The sequence below is a fragment of the Artemia sp. Qi Xiang Cuo genome, chromosome 7 (assembly GCF_049724085.1).
Source record: "Artemia sp. Qi Xiang Cuo chromosome 7, ASM4972408v1, whole genome shotgun sequence".
Lineage (NCBI taxonomy): Eukaryota > Metazoa > Arthropoda > Branchiopoda > Anostraca > Artemiidae > Artemia > Artemia sp. Qi Xiang Cuo.
Genome location: NC_142800.1, coordinates 24,424,226 through 24,441,427, shown reverse-complemented (window position 1 = coordinate 24,441,427; position 17,202 = coordinate 24,424,226). Strand labels below are relative to the sequence as shown.

Genomic DNA, 17,202 nt, shown 5'->3' with positions numbered 1-17,202 from the left:
TAAAAATCCAAGATGCTACTAATCATAATATGTTTGATATATACAGCTTCCCGAAGATTCAAAGCTCAAGACTAAAATCTCAAGATTGTTGGAAAAATCCCTTGGAGTGGCAGACCTGTTGGGGAGCAAAAGATAGGGTCCTAGTTATGATTTCTGGGGATCAGGACCCGACTCAAATACTATGCAAAGGGAGAGGGAGTTCCTAAATTCATGTTACCAGAACAGTATCTGTTCTCCACCAAGCTTGTGTCTCCGGCAATAATTCAATTTTGGCTTTGCTAGTATATTTCGTCTCCAGTCAAGAAATTTCTCTGATTCCTCTTTGCTGGTTTGTTTCATTGTTTTGGTCAAGGTATGTGAATTGATTCCTCGTCATGACTAGGTTCATGTCAAATTTTAGGTGAGTAATTATGATTATGGAACCTTCAATCCATAAAACTTAAATCAAGGCATGGATAGAACAGCCTAAATGACATTTGATATTATTTGTAGAAAACGTATTGCTAATGCAAAATCAACATAAAGATTTTTTTCCTTTTTTTTAGTAATGTCAATTACAAGTAGTTTATTATGGACGAAGGTGTACCTGCCTTTTTTATGCAGATAATATTCTGTATTAAGTTGGTGTTTGAATCAGCATAATAATAAAAACGTCATCTACTCTACTGAGTCGATTTTGCCCTGAAATTCTAGCCTAATTTTAAATTGCAATTAAATTCTGGCATCATTTTTCATTTACTTTCCATTGATTTGTAATTTTTAATATTGATTTTCATCTATACTGTACCCATTTGGTTATGTTCCCGCTTAAAAAATGATAGTAAATTTCGGCATACTAAAAGCTTTAGACTGGTGAATTTGAAATTAATCGATTATACGTATTTTGAATGAACATAAAAATAGATTTCTTCGATGTAGGCTATATATTGTTGTCGAAATTCAGTTTTAGAGTTCCGGTTTATGTTGACAAGTGTCACTCAAACTTACCATTCATTAACTGTGTTATAGGGTTTATTTATTCTGATCAACGAAAAATGTATCATGGAAAGCATTAAAACTAATCATTTACTCCAACATAGAAACGACAAAAAAACAACTAAACAATCTCAAAATATAAAATGCAGTTTTCTCAAATACATACAGTTGCTTAAAGGGATTCAATCGAACTGACTAGTCCAAGGGGTTGTATAGCTGTAGCATTTTCCTGTATTTTAAGTGCATAGCGTGCGAAACGACAAGTTGGCTGTTTCCCTGCTAAGGGGTTGTTTTCTTGGCAAATGCTTTTTGTATTTAGAATTTACGGACAATCAAAAAAGAAAATATATTAAAACAATAATCATACTAAAAGATGTTGGGTAATATTAACCATCTATAGCAAGTATTTCCGTAGATCCAACAATTAAAACATATGGTTTTATTGAACAAAATTTCCTTTTATTTCCGGCCAAAGTAAATCAGTATACCCCTTGATTCATATTGCAGTCAAACTTATGGATACAATCAAAATTACGCCCAGGTGTAACTTCAATGGAGAGTTATCCAACATCAAAATAGTTAATGTTAGAAAACATTATTCAAAGGTAACCATTGCTAAAAAAGTAACATTAAAGACAGCCGATCTTGCAAAAGTCTATTTAGGTACCTCAATAATTTTACGCTCTTCTGCATCAGTATCATCAAAATAGTGTAAGCTACAGAGACTACGGTATGATATGTTGATGTAAAATAAAATCTCTAAGGATGTATTCTGTGTATTCTGTGTGTAACTTGTTGTGTTGAGCAAAATTTGACTTCCAAATCAGAGCGAAATTTGAGGCGTAATTTGTGAAATTGGAAGCTTGGAACAGAAGCTTCCCTATTCGTATGATGGATATGATAAAAGACAAAATAGTAGTAGATAATTTTCGGGATCAGAATCGAAGCTGTGTCCAGTGCGGGGGGGGGGATTACCGAGTTTGAACTCCTTCCCCTTAAAATTTTGCTTGACTAAAAAAAACGTAACAAAAATGCATACAAACAAATTTTAAAGCATTTTTAAAGTTTTTTACACCCCCCCCCTCCGAAAAAATACCCCACAACCAAATCCAGGACACACCCTTGATTAGAATAGTTTTTTTAAAGCTACTTTCTTGCTATTTCAATTTTCTGCTTCTGTAGTAGGCCTACAGACGTGACGCAAAAATCAAGGAAAATGCATATTTTCAACTCATGTTGGCTTTTTTTTTATTAACTGGTGCGACGATGGCGTTGCTCGGGCATAATGTACGTTAAAATCGACCGCTAATCTAGGGAAATTGCCTAGGTCGATCTGGATGCGTTCATTTTTACCCTAAAAAGCGGTACATCTATCTACCCTTTTATCTATTAATACTTAGAAAAAGAACACAAACAGGCTCATCCATGGTATTAAGATATCACTAATCTAGATTATCCTTCTCATCCAGCTTATAAAGAGGAAGCTAATTTTACTACTAATTTAATAAAATTGTTAATTTTTTCGAATTTTCTGTTGTTTAGTTTTTCGTTTCCAGGGCTTTACTGCTTTACTGCTACTTTTCTAATAATTATTTTGTTGACAAGCAAGAGTGCAACCAAGATTTTCTTAGGTTGGGGGGGGGGGTACAAAAAAACTTTTGAAAAACTCACCAAAAATTTATTTATATGCAGTTTTGTTACGTTTTTATGTGTCGGGTAAAAATAATTTTTTTTTTTGGGGGGGGGGGATTCAAACCCCGCACCCTCCTCTCTGGATACGGCCTTGTTGGCAAGGGATTTTCTCCACTCAGAATGCCTTTTTCATGCTATCACTGTTCAGCTTAGAACGGCCGATTCAACCCATATACACTAAGGAATTGACGCAACTAAAACTAAATAACAACACTGTCAAGCTATTCCAAAATTTAAAAATTTATCACACCATTCTCTAACCCCCAAGGACACGCCTTTGTCTTGATAAATACTTTTTTGATTGTAGTTGCAACATTTTGGATACACATGACGACTTCGTGTCACCTTAGCACAACGCTGGCACAAATCTCGCACATCGGCCTGAAATAGACAATAAATGAATCTGAACACTTTAGTTGGTTATAAAACAGCTGTACTTCAGTTTTAATGAATTGTGAATGAAAGGACGGCAGCAGTAAATCAGAAAGTTGTATGTAACATTTCGTATGATGTCATATGTATCACTGATATTATAGATTATACTGGAGGAAGGAAAAACAGAAAAATATGCATTGGTGTTTTCAGTTCCTATGATGAGCCGTTTTTATGTCAAAAGCAAAAAATTACAATTATTTCAGTGCCTTAAAAAAAGAGATACGTTGAATTCTGGAAAAAATTAATTCCGGAAAAATTATCTTGAAGACTTTCCTAAAAACAAATAAAGACAATCCACCTGGATTAATCAGTTATACATTTTACCAACAATGTATTGTGTATATATTTTTTGACTCTATGTTTGTGATAAATTAACAAATAAACTCTTGAAATCAGAAGAAATCTCTGCCCATTTTTGGGGGCCCCTTACCCCATCCGGAATTTTTTTTTGTGAATAGGGTTCTCTTAGCCCATGGAATGACAGACATAAGTTTCATGCCATTCAAAAAATGGCCCTTTTTGGGGTTTGATTTTTGGGGAATCCGATTTTTTTATTGTGCATTGGGGCTCCTCTGACCCAAGGACCTAGTGGTATGAGTATCCAGCCGATCGGAAAAAAATCGACCCATTTTTAAATCTAAGCCCTAGGGAGCCCGTGTCCACAAACCGAACTTTTTTTTAGTACATTAGAATATTTCGGTCCAGTAGCTGGCGTTCTTAAGTTTCAAGCCATTCTTAGAAATATAGTCTTCTAGCCCTTTTTCACACCCCATTTTCAAGCAAACCAACATTTTATTTCTATTTTTTTCTTGTCCCTCAGAGTCCCAATGACTTACAGACAGAACTATTCAAGGCGAGTAACCTGGGAAGCTGCTCTGGGGGCCGTGGCTGGGGGGGGGTGCCGTGGCTAGGAGGCTGCCCACTTTGATCATATTTTTCACTTCGGTTCAACTTTTTTGGCTTATATTTGAGTTGGGTGGAGGGCCCTTTTTCTTTGGGCGCAACCGACCCTAGGAACGACTCGGCTTACAGATATTAGTTTTAAGCCGATAAAAAGTGGTTTGCCCAGCACAGGACCGCTTTTTAGAGGGACTGTACCTTGTACCTGATTTTGTTAGACCAAAAAGGACCAACACGAGTTTTTTGGCCTTTTTATAGTCTCTACTTTTGTGGGGTACCAATTGTTCAGACTATTCTTTTGCATTGCGGTCTTCTTGGCCTAAGGACTTGAAGAAACAAGTTTCGAAATAATCTCGAAGAAAAACTCTTTGGCTCTTCCTCAGGCTCCATTTTGGGGACCCGTGATCTCCAAAACAAAGTATTTTTAATTTATTAGGTGCTTCTTGACTCAGGGACTTACGATTAAAAGTTTCAAGCCACTCAGTAAAAAAGCACATTTTAGCACTCTTTCAGATCCCATTTTCGGAGGACCCCATTCTTTCTTAATGGGTTCCTTTGGCCAACTGACTCAATAATGTGACTTTCAAGCCGATCGGAAAGAAAATGTTTTGGTCGATGTTGGGCCCCATTTTTGGGGGCTCCAGGTCCCGATTATACGTTTTTTGTACCTTGGGAGTGCCTTTACCCAGGGACTTCCAGCTTTAATTTACAAATTGACAAGAGACATATTTTTATGTGGCCCAGTTTCGGACCCTTAACACCCATCCCATTCCAACAAGATGTTTGGTCCGTTTGGCCCAAAGAATAACCATGGAAGTTTTAAGTCAATAAAACAGCAAAGATTAAACATGCCCACCTTTTTCTTATATACAATCTATCTTTTAACAACGGGTAAGTTGCATAATTTCGGATCCTTGTTCCTGGGGCTGGGTCGGTTGCGGTAGCTTGCAAACCAGACAAGAGAAAATTCAAATCTAACTAACTTATCCTGCTGACAATTATAGCAAGGTTTTGCTTTTACTTACGTTTAATTACCACGATCTATTTGTCAGTCTCTTTGACACTTTCAGAGGCGACGCTATAGCGTTGCCTATAGTAAAGGCCATACGGCTCCAATGTTTTATTATTATTTTTATCCCCAGAGGCACTTCATATGGAAGGGGTCGTCGTAGAAACTTCAAAAGGGTCTCATTCGATTGGAAATCGAGAGTTCTAGTGCCCTTTTTAATAGTCGAAAGTGATTGGAGGGCAACCAGCCCGCCCCCACGCCCATCATTCCCCCAAACACATACAATAAACATTTTTAGATAGCTATTTTGTTCAGCGTACTTTATTTCCAGATAGAAAATATGTTTTTGAGGAGGACACTCCCCCACAACCCTAAGGGCAAGGGTTTTAAGTTATGGCCTGGGGGCATATAAGGTTTTTTATAGAAGTCGTTGTCGTAGAAACTTCAAAAAAGGATCATTCGATTGGAAATTCAAAGGGCTAGTGCCATTTTTAATAGTCGAAAATGATTGGAGGGCAACTAACCCCCTCTCACGCCCACCTTTTCCCCAAACACATCCAATCAAAATTTTTAGATAGCCATTTTATTAAATGTAGTTTTAAGTTCTGGAAATTAGGTCTTTGAGGATGACAACTCTCCCACAGCCCTCAGGGTAAGGGTTGTAAATTATGCCCTGGGGGCATATAAGGTTTTGTATAAATAACGTTGTCGTAGAAACTTCAGAAAGGGCTCATTCGATTTAAAATTTAAATGGCTAGTTCTCTTTTTAATAGTCCAAAGTCATTTTAAGACAACTGACACCCCTACCGAATCCACCATTTCCCCAAGTACATCCAATCAAAACTTTGATATAGCTATTTTGTTCAATGTAGTTAAAAGTTCTTTAAATTATATGTTTGAGCAGGACAATCCCCCCACAGTCTTCAGGGGTAAGGGTTATAAGTTATGCCCTGGGGGCATATAAGGTTCTTATGGAAGAATGCTCGTATAAGCTTCAGAGAGGGCTCATTTGATTGGAAATTGAAAGTTCTAATTCACTTTTTAAGCGTCAAAAGATATTAGAGGTTAACCAGCCCCCCCCAAAAAAAACTATTTTTTCCCAAATACATCCAATAAAAATTTTAAGATAGCTATTTTGTCAAAAATAGTTCAAAGATCATATAACGAAAATTCCGGTGTCGACACAACCCCCAAAGCCCGGGGGCAGGCGTTGTAAGTTATGCCCTCGGGGCATATATGGGTCTTATGGAAGGGATGATCGTATTAACTTCAAAGAGAGCTCATTTGATTGGAAATTGGAAGTCCTAGTTCACTTTTTAAGAGTCAAAAGAGATTGGAGGGCACCTAGCCCCCCTCTCCTCCACACCCTTTTTTCCTCAAACCTGTCCGGTAAAAACTTTTAGGTAGTATTTTTTTAATAGTTCAAAGACAATATAAAGAAAACTCCGGAATCAACACATCCCCCCAAGGCGAGAGGGCAGGCTTTGTAAGTTATGCCCTGAGGGGAATATATGGTTCTCATTGAAGGATGCTCATAAAAAATTCAGAGATGGCTCATTTGATTGGAAATTGAAAGTTCTATTTCAGTTTTTTAGAGTCAAAAGAAATTTGAGGGCAACTAGCCCCCCCCCCATGCCCCTCTTCCCCAAATGCATCCATTAAAAATTTTGAGATAGCCATAAGTTAAAAAGTGCTCAAAAGTCATATAACAAAAACTCAGGTGTCGTCACAACCCCCCAGGGTCCGGGGGCAGGCGTTGTAAGTTATGCCCTGGGGGATATATTGTTCGCTTGAAAGGGATGCTCGTAAAAAATTCAGAGATGGCTCATTTGATTGGAAATTGAAAGTTCTATTTCAGTTTTTTAGAGTCAAAAGAGATTTGAGGGCAACTAGCCCCCCCCCCCACGCCCCTCTTCCCCAAATGCATCCAGTAAAAATTTTGAGATAGCCATAAGTTAAAAGTGCTCAAAAGTCAAATAACAAAAACTCAGGTGTCGTCACCGCCCCCCAGGGCCCGGGGGCAGGTGTTGTGAGTTATGCCCTGGGGGATATATTGTTCTTATGAAAGGGATGCTGGTATAAACTTCAAAGAGGGCTCATTTGATTGTATATTGAAAGTTCGAGCTCAATTTTTGATAGTCAAAAGAGATCCGAGGGCAGCTAGCCCCCCCCCCCCGTCCCACGCCTTTTTTTCAAAACCCATCTGATGAAAATGTTGAGATAGACATTTTGTTAAAAATAGTTCAAAAGTCGAATAAGAAAAAATCCGGTGTCAATAGAGCTCCTCAGGGCACAGGGGAAGGTGTTCTAAGTTATGCCCTAAGGGCATGTATGGTTCTTATGAAAGGGATGCTCGTATAAACTTCACAGAGGGCTCATTTGATTGGAATTGAAAGTTCTAGTTCACTTTTTAAGAGTCAAGAGAGTCAAACTAGCCCCCCCACGCTCTTTTTTCCACAAACCCGTCCACTACAAATTTCCAAAACACTGGTTGAGATAGCCAGTGTTTTGGAAACTGTTCAAAAATTAGATTACAAAAAATCCCACCAGAGCCCGGAGGATAGGCGTTTTAAGTGTTGTCCTGGGGGCGTATTTGGTTCTTATGAAAGGGATGCTCGTATAAACTTCAGAGGGGGCTTATTTGATTTGAAATTGAAAGTTCTAGTTCAATTTTTAAGAGTCAAAAGATATCCGAGGACAACCAGCCCCCCCCCATACACCCTTTTTTCCCAAGCCCATCCGATAAAATTATTATAGTAGCCATTTCATTAAAAATAATTCAAAGGTTAGATAAGAAAATTTCCTGTGTCGACGGAACCCGCCAGGGCCCGGAGGCAGGCGTTATGAGTTAAGTTCTAGGGGCATACATAGTTCTTATGAAAGGGATGCTCGTATAAACTTCGGAGAGGGCTCATTCGATTGAAAATTGAAAGTTCTTGTTCACTTTTTAAGAATCAAAAGAGATCGGAGGGCAACTAGCCCCCTCTCTCCTCCACCCCCTAAATGCATCAGATAAAATTTTTTAGATAGACATTTTGTTAAAAATAGTACGAAGTTCTTATAGAAAAAACCTCCGGTGTCGACAAAGCCCCCCAGGGCCCAGGGGTAGGCGTTGTAATTTATGCCCTGGGGACATATATGGTTTTTATGGAAGGGATGCTCGTATAAAATTCATAAAGGCTCATTTGATTGGAAATTGAAAGTTGCAATTCACTTTTTAAGAGTCAAAAAGTGATTGGAGGGCAACTGGCCTCCCCCTACACTCCATTTATTTTTTCCCCAGAGGCACTTCATATAGAAGAGGTCGTCGTATAAATTTCAAAGGGGGCTCATTCGATTGGAAATCGAGAGTTCTTGTGTCCTTTTTAAGAGTCAAAAGTGATCAGATGGCAACTGCCCCCCCCAAGCCCTTATTCCCAAAATACATCTGATAAAAAATTTGAGGTAGCCATTTTGTTAAAAATAGTTCAAAGATCATATAACAAAAACTCCTTTACCTATGGTCATTTCGTTAAAAATGGTTCAAAGGTCAGACAAGAAAAACTCCTGTGTCGACACCCCCCCCCCTATGGCCGGGGCAGGCGTTGTAAGTATTGCTCTAAGGGCATATATGGTTCTTATTGAAGGTATGCTCGTATAATCTTCAGAGAGGGTTCATTTGAATGGAAATTAAAAGTTGTAGTTCATTTTCTCAGAGTGAAAAGAGATCGGAGGGCAACTATCCCCCTCCCGCCCTCCACGCCTTTGGGTGTATCGGATGGATAAATCCATCTGATAAAACTTTCAGGTGACCATTTTTTTAAAAATAGTTCAACCATCAGATATTAAAACTCCAGGGTCGACACAAACCCCCAGGGTCCAGGGACAGGTGTTGTAAATCTAGGGGTATATATGGTTGTTATAGAATGGACGGTCATATAAGCTTCAGATAGGGCTCATTTAATTGAAAATAGAAAGTCCTAGTTCACTTTTGAAGAGTCGAAAGAGACCGACGCTTAATCTGCCCCCCCCCCCCCATGCCCTTTTTCCCCAACCCATCCGACAAAAATTTTGAGATAGCAATTTTGTTAAGAATAGTTCAAACATCAGACAATAAAAACTCCGATGTTGACGCATACCCATTTTTTTCACTTTGATATTGTTACTTTGATACCAGTTTTGATACTTCGTTTAATATTTGATTATTTTTTTTAGTTTAATTTTGAAATAAGGAATTTTTAAAAACTTTCAATTTTTTGCAATAAAAAACGAACAAAAATTAATTAAAAAAAGCTTTCCGAAAAATAAGCTTTTCAAAGTAAAGTAAAGACCATTTTAAACTTAAGCTCAGCAGATACAAATATCTTTTAAAATTCAAACTCAAAACGACTAGAAATTACTAATGCAGAATAAATGAAACCCAAAACTAACAGAAATTGAATAAACAATCATAGCAAAAACATACAACAAGTAATAAAATAAATGAATAAATAGATCTTAAAGCAGTAATGCTTAGATTGAATATGAAAATCAAGCTTAAAACGAAAACAAATATTTTGCTATTGAAGTAAAAATGAAACTTAAAACGAACAGAAATCAAATAAAAAATGATCGCTAACAAACATACAAAAGATATTGATATGATGGGGTAAATAAACCATAAAACAAGTGGAACCTAAATTGAATGTGCAAATCGAGGATAAAACAAATGAAAATCACTATAAACAAGAGTTTGGATGTGACCTCCTTCTTTCTCTGTAAACGTCTAAAATCTACTGTGTCATTGACGCTTTACTGAAAACTATATGCGTCTTGAACAGTCTTTGAAAGTATAAACAACATCATTGTTGAAAGATCCATCAGTTCAAGAATTTATTTAATTGTATTTTTATTTTCAATGCTGTAAGAACTGAAAAGAAAATATTTGTAATATAATCCGTTTTTAGTTAAGCGTCAATGGCGCAGTAGGCTTTTGCTTTTTATTTACAGTTAGGAAAGGAGGCAGTATCCAAAAACTTGTTTGTAGTGAAACTATATTCGTCTTTAACAACTTTAAAAAGAGCTAATAAATTAAACTGAATAGGCATATTTGATGTATAATGATATTAATTGCTGAAAGCTCATCAGTTCAAAATGTTACTTTAATTTTAATATTTATTTTCAATATTAAGTACAAAAGAAAATATTTGTCATAAAATTGGTTTTCAGTAAAGCGCCAAAAAGGGACACTAAAAGTATGCCTTTTTGGCCGATTTGGACACTTTTGCCCCTAAAAGTTTGGCAACCCTGTGGGTGGGTCATACCATCTCGGAAAGATATTTATACGCCTTTCGACTATTCTAGCAAAATGACTATCTGAAAATTTTGATTGATACCGAGGTGAAACGAAGGTGCCCAAGGATGATAAAGGGTTCGGAAAGGAGTGATTTGCTCCCAATCAAGTTTGACTCTTAAAAGGGGTAATAGAATTTTCAATTTCCAAACTAATAAGCCCCTTCTAAGTTTCTATGACCATTCTTTCCATACGAAGGACCCGAGAAAAACATACATGGGAGGCACTTAGCTCTTTACTGAATCAATGCCTCGGAGGCAATGTGCCTAGGCCTCAACTCAGTTTTAGTATGCCCCTACTAGTGCAGTGTGCTGAACTGTACTGTTCCCAATAGTACAGTACACTATACTGTTCCCAATAGTACAACACTATTGTGTTGACTGACTAACGGAAAGAACTGCAAGAGTTAAGCGTAACGTTAAAACTCGAAACAAGAACAAATTATCCCGAATTTTGGGTCGGACTATTACACCGTTCAACTCCTACATTTCATGCTAAAAGTTTGACCTGCGCTTTAGAGCGATTAGATGAAAAAAAAACAAGTTTCTTCAACTGAAATTAAGGAGCAACATCATAACTTAAAACGAACCGAAATTATTATCTATATGAGGGGGACTGTCCCCTCCTCAATACGTCGCTCTTCACGCTAAAATATTTTAGTATTTCTAGAAAAGCTTCTTATTGTTCTAATAAAACAGCCATTGTGTTTCAGGAGTTGTTCTTAGAGAATTGGGACAAAAAGTTAAACTTTAGTGTAAATAGCGAGGTATTGAAGAGGAGGGAACCCCCCTCATATACGCAACAATTTCTGCTCGTTTAAATTTTGATGTGTGCCTCTTACTTTTGTTTTTTTTTTAACTTTTTTTTTTATCTAATTTCTCATCGTTTTTTAAATATTGCCAGGAATTCTGGCTCCCCCCCCCCCTAGGAAAATTACATCACCACGGAAAATCCCTCCATAGAAAGTTTCTCACACTGAAAATACCCTTCCTTCCAGACAATTCCATTCTTGCTGAAAATTCCCTTGGAAAATTTCTTGCGGAAGATTCCACCTGCAAATTTTTTAGGTGGAAGATGCTTTATTGGGAATTAGCATTAACATAATGCATTTTGATTTAATCTTAAGGCAACATTTAGTTTTTAAACATAACGGGCAGATGGGAGGATGGGCATGGGAGAGGGATTAGTTGCCCTCCAATCACATTCGAAGATTAAAAAGGGCATTAGCCCTTTCTATTTTAAATCAAATGAGCCCTTTTCGAAGTTCCTACGACAACTCCTTTGATACGAAGTGCCCTGGTCTAAAAAAACAAAAACAAAATTAATAATAATAATACATTCTACTCACATCGATCTTTACTATAAAAATGTCAAGCCTTTCAATCACTTTCGACTATTAAAAAGGGCGCTAGCCCTATTAATTTCCAATTAAATGAACCCTTTTTGAGTATCTACTGCAGCACTTTCTATAAAAAACTTATATGTTTAAAGGGCATAAAATACAGCTCTTGTCCTGAGGGCCATGAGAGGGATATCATCTTAAAGGACCTGAGTTACAGAGCCTTCAACTATGTTCAACATAACGACTATCTCAAAATGTTCACTGAATATGTTTGGGGAAATGGTGGGCGTGAGAGGGGCGTTAGTTGCTCTCCAATCATTTTCAACTATTGAAAAAATAGCCCCTTTGAAGTTTCTACGACAACACTTTCAATAAAAACCTTATATGCTCCCAGGGCATAACATAACCCTTGCCCTGAGGGCTGGGAGGGGTCATCCTCGAACACCTAATTTCCTCAATTTTCAACTACGTTGAACAAAATGGTTATCTCAAACATTTGATTGGATGTGTTTGGGGAAAAGGTGGGCGTGAAAAGGGGGTTACTTGCCTTCCAATCACTTTCGACTATTAGGAGGGGGGGGGCTCCAATCACTTTCGACTATGAATAAGGACACAAGCTGTTTCAATTTCTAACCGAATGATTCTTTTTTGAAGTCTCAACGACAACACTTTCTATAAAAAAGAAACTTTATATGCCCCCAGGGTATAACTTACAACCCTTGTCCTCAGGGCTGGGGAAGTGTCATCCTCAAAAACATAATTTCCGGACTTTATAACTACGTCAAACAAAAGGGCTATCTCAAAATTTTAATTGGATGTGTTTCGGGAAATGGTGGGTGTGAGAGGGGTGTTAGTTATCTTTTAATCACTTTCGAATTTTAAAAAGGGCACAAGACCTTTTAATTTCCAATCGAATGAGCCCTTTTTGAAGTTTCTACAACATCACAATCTATAAAAAACCTTATATGCCCCCAGGGCATAACTTACAACCCTTTCCCCGATAGCTCTGAGGGGGTTATGATCCTCAAAGACCTAATTTCTAAGACTTTTACTACGTTGAACAAAACGGCTATCTAAAAATTTTGATTAGATTTCTTTGGGGAAAAAGTGGTACTGAGAGGGTGTATAGTTGCCCTCAAATCACTTTCGACTATTAAAAAGGGCACTAGCCTTTTGAATTTCCAATCGAATGAGCCTTTTTTCAAGTTTCTACGGCAAAGCTTCCAATAAAAACCTTATATGCCTCCAGGGCATAACTTACAGCCCTTACGCTGAGGGCTGTGGGGGGGAGTGTCATCCTGAGAGATATAATTTCCGGGCCTTTTCGACAATTTTGAACAAAATGGCTATCCCAACATTTGGTTGGGTGCTTTTGAATAAATGGTGGGCGTGGAAGGGGTGTTAGTTGCCTTCCAATCACTTTCGACCGTTAAAAAGCGCAGTAGCTCTTTCAATTTTCAATCAAATGAGCCCTTTTTGAAGTTTCTACGACAATGCTTTCTATAAAAACCTTATATGCCCCCAGGCCATAACTTACAACCCTTGCCCTGAGGGCTGTGGGGGGTTATAATCCTCAAAGACCTAATTTCCTGAACTTTCAACTACGTTGAACAAAATGGCTATCTTAAAATTTTGATTGGATGTGTTTGAAGAAATGGTGGGCGTGAGAGGGGGATTAGTTGCCCTCGAATTACTTTCTACTATTAAAAAGAGCACTAGCCCTTTCAATTTTCAATCGAATGAGACCTTTTTGAAGTTTTTATAACAACGCGTTCTATAAAAACCTTATATACCCCAGAGCATAACTTACAACCCTTGCCCTGAGGGCTGTGAGGGGGGTTGTCATCCTCAAAGACATAATTTTCGGACCTTTGAACTACTTTGAACAAAATGACTATCTCAAAATTTGATTGGATGTGTTTGGGGAAATGGTGGGCGTGAGAGAGGGGTTACTTGCCCTCCTATCACTTTCGACTACTAAAAAGGATACAAGCCGTTTCAATTTTCAATCGGATGATTCCTTTTTGAAGTTTCAACGACAACGCTTTCTATTAAAAAAATACCTTATATGCCCCTAGGGTATAACTTACAACCCTTATTCTCAGGGCTGGGGGAGTGTCATCCTCAAAAATATAATTCCGGACTTTTTAAATACGTCGAACAAAATGACTATCTAAAAATTTTGATTGGGTGTGTTTCGGGAAATGGTGGGTGTGAGAGGAGTGTTAGTTATCCTCTAATCACTTTCGACTATTAGAAAGGGCACAATCCCTTTTAATTTCCAATCGAATGAGCCCTTTTTGAAATTTCTACACTATCACAATCTATAAAAACCTTACATGCCCCCAGGGCATAACTTGCGACCATTTCCCCGAGAGCTCTGAGGGGGTATCATCCTCAAAGGCCTAATTTCTAAAACTTTAACTACGTTGAACAAAATGGCTATCTAAAAATTTTGATTGGATGTGTTTGGGGAAAAAGTGGGCGTGAGAGGGGGGTTAGTTGCCCTCAAATCACTTTCGACAATTAAAAAGGGCACTAGCCCTTTGAATTTCCAATCGAATGAGCCCTTTTTCAAGTTTCTACGACAAAGCTTTCACTAGCCCCGACCTTACAGCCCTAATCCTGAGGGCTGTGGGGGGAGTTTCATCCTCAAAGATATAATTTCTGGACCATTCAACTATTTTGAACAAAATGGCTATCTCAAAATTTTGATTGGATGTGTTTGGGTAAATGGTGGGTGTCGAAGGGGTGTTAGTTTTCTTCCAATCACTTTCGACTATTAAAAAGCGCACTAGCCATTTCAATTTTCAATCAAATGAGCCCTTTTTGAAGCTTTTACGATAACGCTTTCTATAAGAACCTTATATGCCACCAGGGCATAACTTACAACCCTTGCCCTGTGGGCTGTGTGTGGGGGGGGGGGGGCTGTAATCCGCAAAGACCTAATTTCCTAAACTTTCAACTAAATTCAACAAAATGGCTATCTCAAAGTTTTGATTGAATGTATTTGTGGAAAAGATGGGCGTGAAAGGGGGGTTAGTTGCCCTCCAATCACTTTCGACGATTAAAAAGGGCACTAGCCCTTTGAATTTCCAATCGAATGAGTAGAAAGCTATCTTATACTCCGAACAGTACAAAATTCGGTTATCAAAAGAACGTATCTCCGATCAGTACACCAAATAAGGGCATAGAGTCCCTAGGGGAGATGGATTTCTGAGAAATTGATTGCGTAATCAAAGTGTGTCAATGCCCTCTTTTTCCAAGGTCGATTTATTTGATGTTTCTATGTGTAATAACTCCGGAACGAAGGTTGCACATGCGTATTGAATTCTAACGGGAACAATGTTATTGATCTAGGACTCGAGGGGGAAGTGAATTTCCCAGAACTTGATTGCGTAATCGATCGTGAATGTCATGGTGTCCATAAATAGTATTTGTTGTTGTTGCTCTAGGCAATGTTATGAGTTTCCCGGAATTTGGAACACCTGTGCTGTCGACCTCAATTCACCTATCGTGAATCAATAATTCCCCTTAGAAACAACAAATTAATTTCCCCTTTCTTGACAGATCAATCAATCAATGACATCATCTGTCAGACTTTAAAAATTTTCGCCCTAGAAACATTTCTCCAGGAATAGATCCAAATCATTAATGTCTTTGCCTCGGAAACAACTCTTTTGGTCGAACTCCAAAGGATATTAATAACCAAAGGCCATGGAAACAATTAGGCAAGTAACATCTTAGCGATGAATTATTTTAGCGCGGGAAAAGGTTTCTTATTAATTTGAAATGCGTTAGCGCAGAGATGCCAATAACAAAGAAACACGCTGAATTTACGTTTAGGGATTATTTGGGCGAAACCGTTTTAGACAGGTTATGGAACTATTTCGGCGAAACAGATAGAGACATTTTAAAAGAAGATTTTTGAAGAGATTTTGGAAGAGGTTTTGAGTGTGGTCGTTATAATACACAAGTTTCATTTGAACAGTGTTGTGAGGTCCTCTAACCCAACCCCAAAGGGTTCCAATCCTCCTACCCCAACCCCGAAGGAAGCCCCCGGTTCTCAAAAGCCCCCCAAGCTCCCAAAGGCCCTTCAACGGTCCCCAAATGTCCCCCAGGCCCCCAACTGTCCCCCCGGACCCTCAAAGGCCCCCCAAGCTCCCAAAGGGCCACCGGCGCCCCCAAAGGCCCACCCAGACCCCCAAAGGCCATCCCCGGGCCCCCCAAAGGCCCATCGAGCTCCCAAAGGACCAACGGGGTCCCAAAGGACCCCCAGGCCCCCAACTGCCCCCCGGACCCCCAAAGGCGCTCCCTGTGCCCCAAAGGCCCTCCCTGTGCCCCAAAGACCCTCCACCGGTCCCCTAATGTCCCCCAGGCCCCCAACTGTCCCCCCGGACCCTCAAAGGCCCCCCAAGCTCCCAAAGGGCGACCGGCGCCCCCAAAGGCCCACCCAGACCCCCAAAGGCCATCCTCGGGCCCCCCAAAGGCCCATCGAGCTCCCAAAGGACCAACGGGGTCCCAAAGGCCCCCCAGGCCCCCAACTGCCCCCCCCCCCCCCGGACCCTCAAAGGCCCTCCCTGTGCCCCAAAGGCCCTCCCTGTGCCCCAAAGGCCCTCCCCCGGCCCCAAAGGTCCACCGGACAAGAGAAGCGCCGCCGGGATGCGCCGTGGGCCAGGAAAGCGCCGCAGGATGTGCCGCAGGGATGCGCCGCAGGTCAGGAAAGCGCCGCAGGGGATGCGCCGCAGGTAGGCACCGCGGGAAAGCGCCGCAGGATGCACCGCAGGGATGCGCCGCAAAAAAAGTAAACTAAAAAGTAAAAATTTCGAAATGTTACCCCCCAAACGCCCTCCGCAGACCCCCAAAGGCCCTCCCCCCGTCCCCAAACGTCCCCCCGAGCCCCCCAACGACCACCCGCCCACAAGGGACCCACACACCCACAAAGGCTCTCCCCGAGCACCCGTCTTTCGTTGATGTGTGCTGTCTGAAACCTATGATTTGGGATGTGTAGTTTGCTTGGAATGGGATGCAGTATCAAAAAGGGCTGATTCGATTGGAAGTTAGAAGGGCTTGTGCCCTTTTTAATAGTCAAAGTAATTGGAGGATAACTAACACCCCTCTCGCACCCATCATTTCCCAAAACACATCCAATCTAAATTTTGAGATAGCCATTTGTTTGACATAGTTAAAAAGTCTGGAAATTATGTTTTTGAGGATGACACTCCCCCCACAGCCCTCAGGGCAAGGGTTCTAAGTTATGTCCTGGGGAAATATACGTTTTTTTTTTTATGGAAATATTTGTCATAGAAACTTAAAAAAGGGCACGTTCTGTCACAGGAGTTATTTGTTTGATAATTTTTATAAAAAAAGGGGTCAATCAATTTGAAATTGGAGTATCTAGTGCCCCTTTCTAATAGTTGAAAGTGATTGGAAGGCAACTAACACCCCTTCCTTGCCCACCATTACCCAATGGTAAAATAGAAAACAGGCATAAAATATTTTCGAACGTACTAAGTATTTATACGAAAGACACACACA

General features: G+C 39.6%; 1 protein-coding gene across 1 annotated transcript in view; it reads right to left on the bottom strand.

The window, feature by feature from the left end:
• Positions 1 to 1,074: 1,074 nt before the first annotated feature.
• Positions 1,075 to 17,202, bottom strand: part of LOC148950076 (uncharacterized) — a 147,149-nt gene continuing 131,021 nt past the window's right edge. Inside the window, exon 3 of the mRNA XM_089091440.1 lies at positions 1,075 to 3,048. Within this exon, the coding sequence (XP_088947566.1) occupies positions 2,884 to 3,048 (165 nt within the window). The 3' untranslated portion in view covers positions 1,075 to 2,883. The remainder of the gene's footprint in view (positions 3,049 to 17,202) is intronic.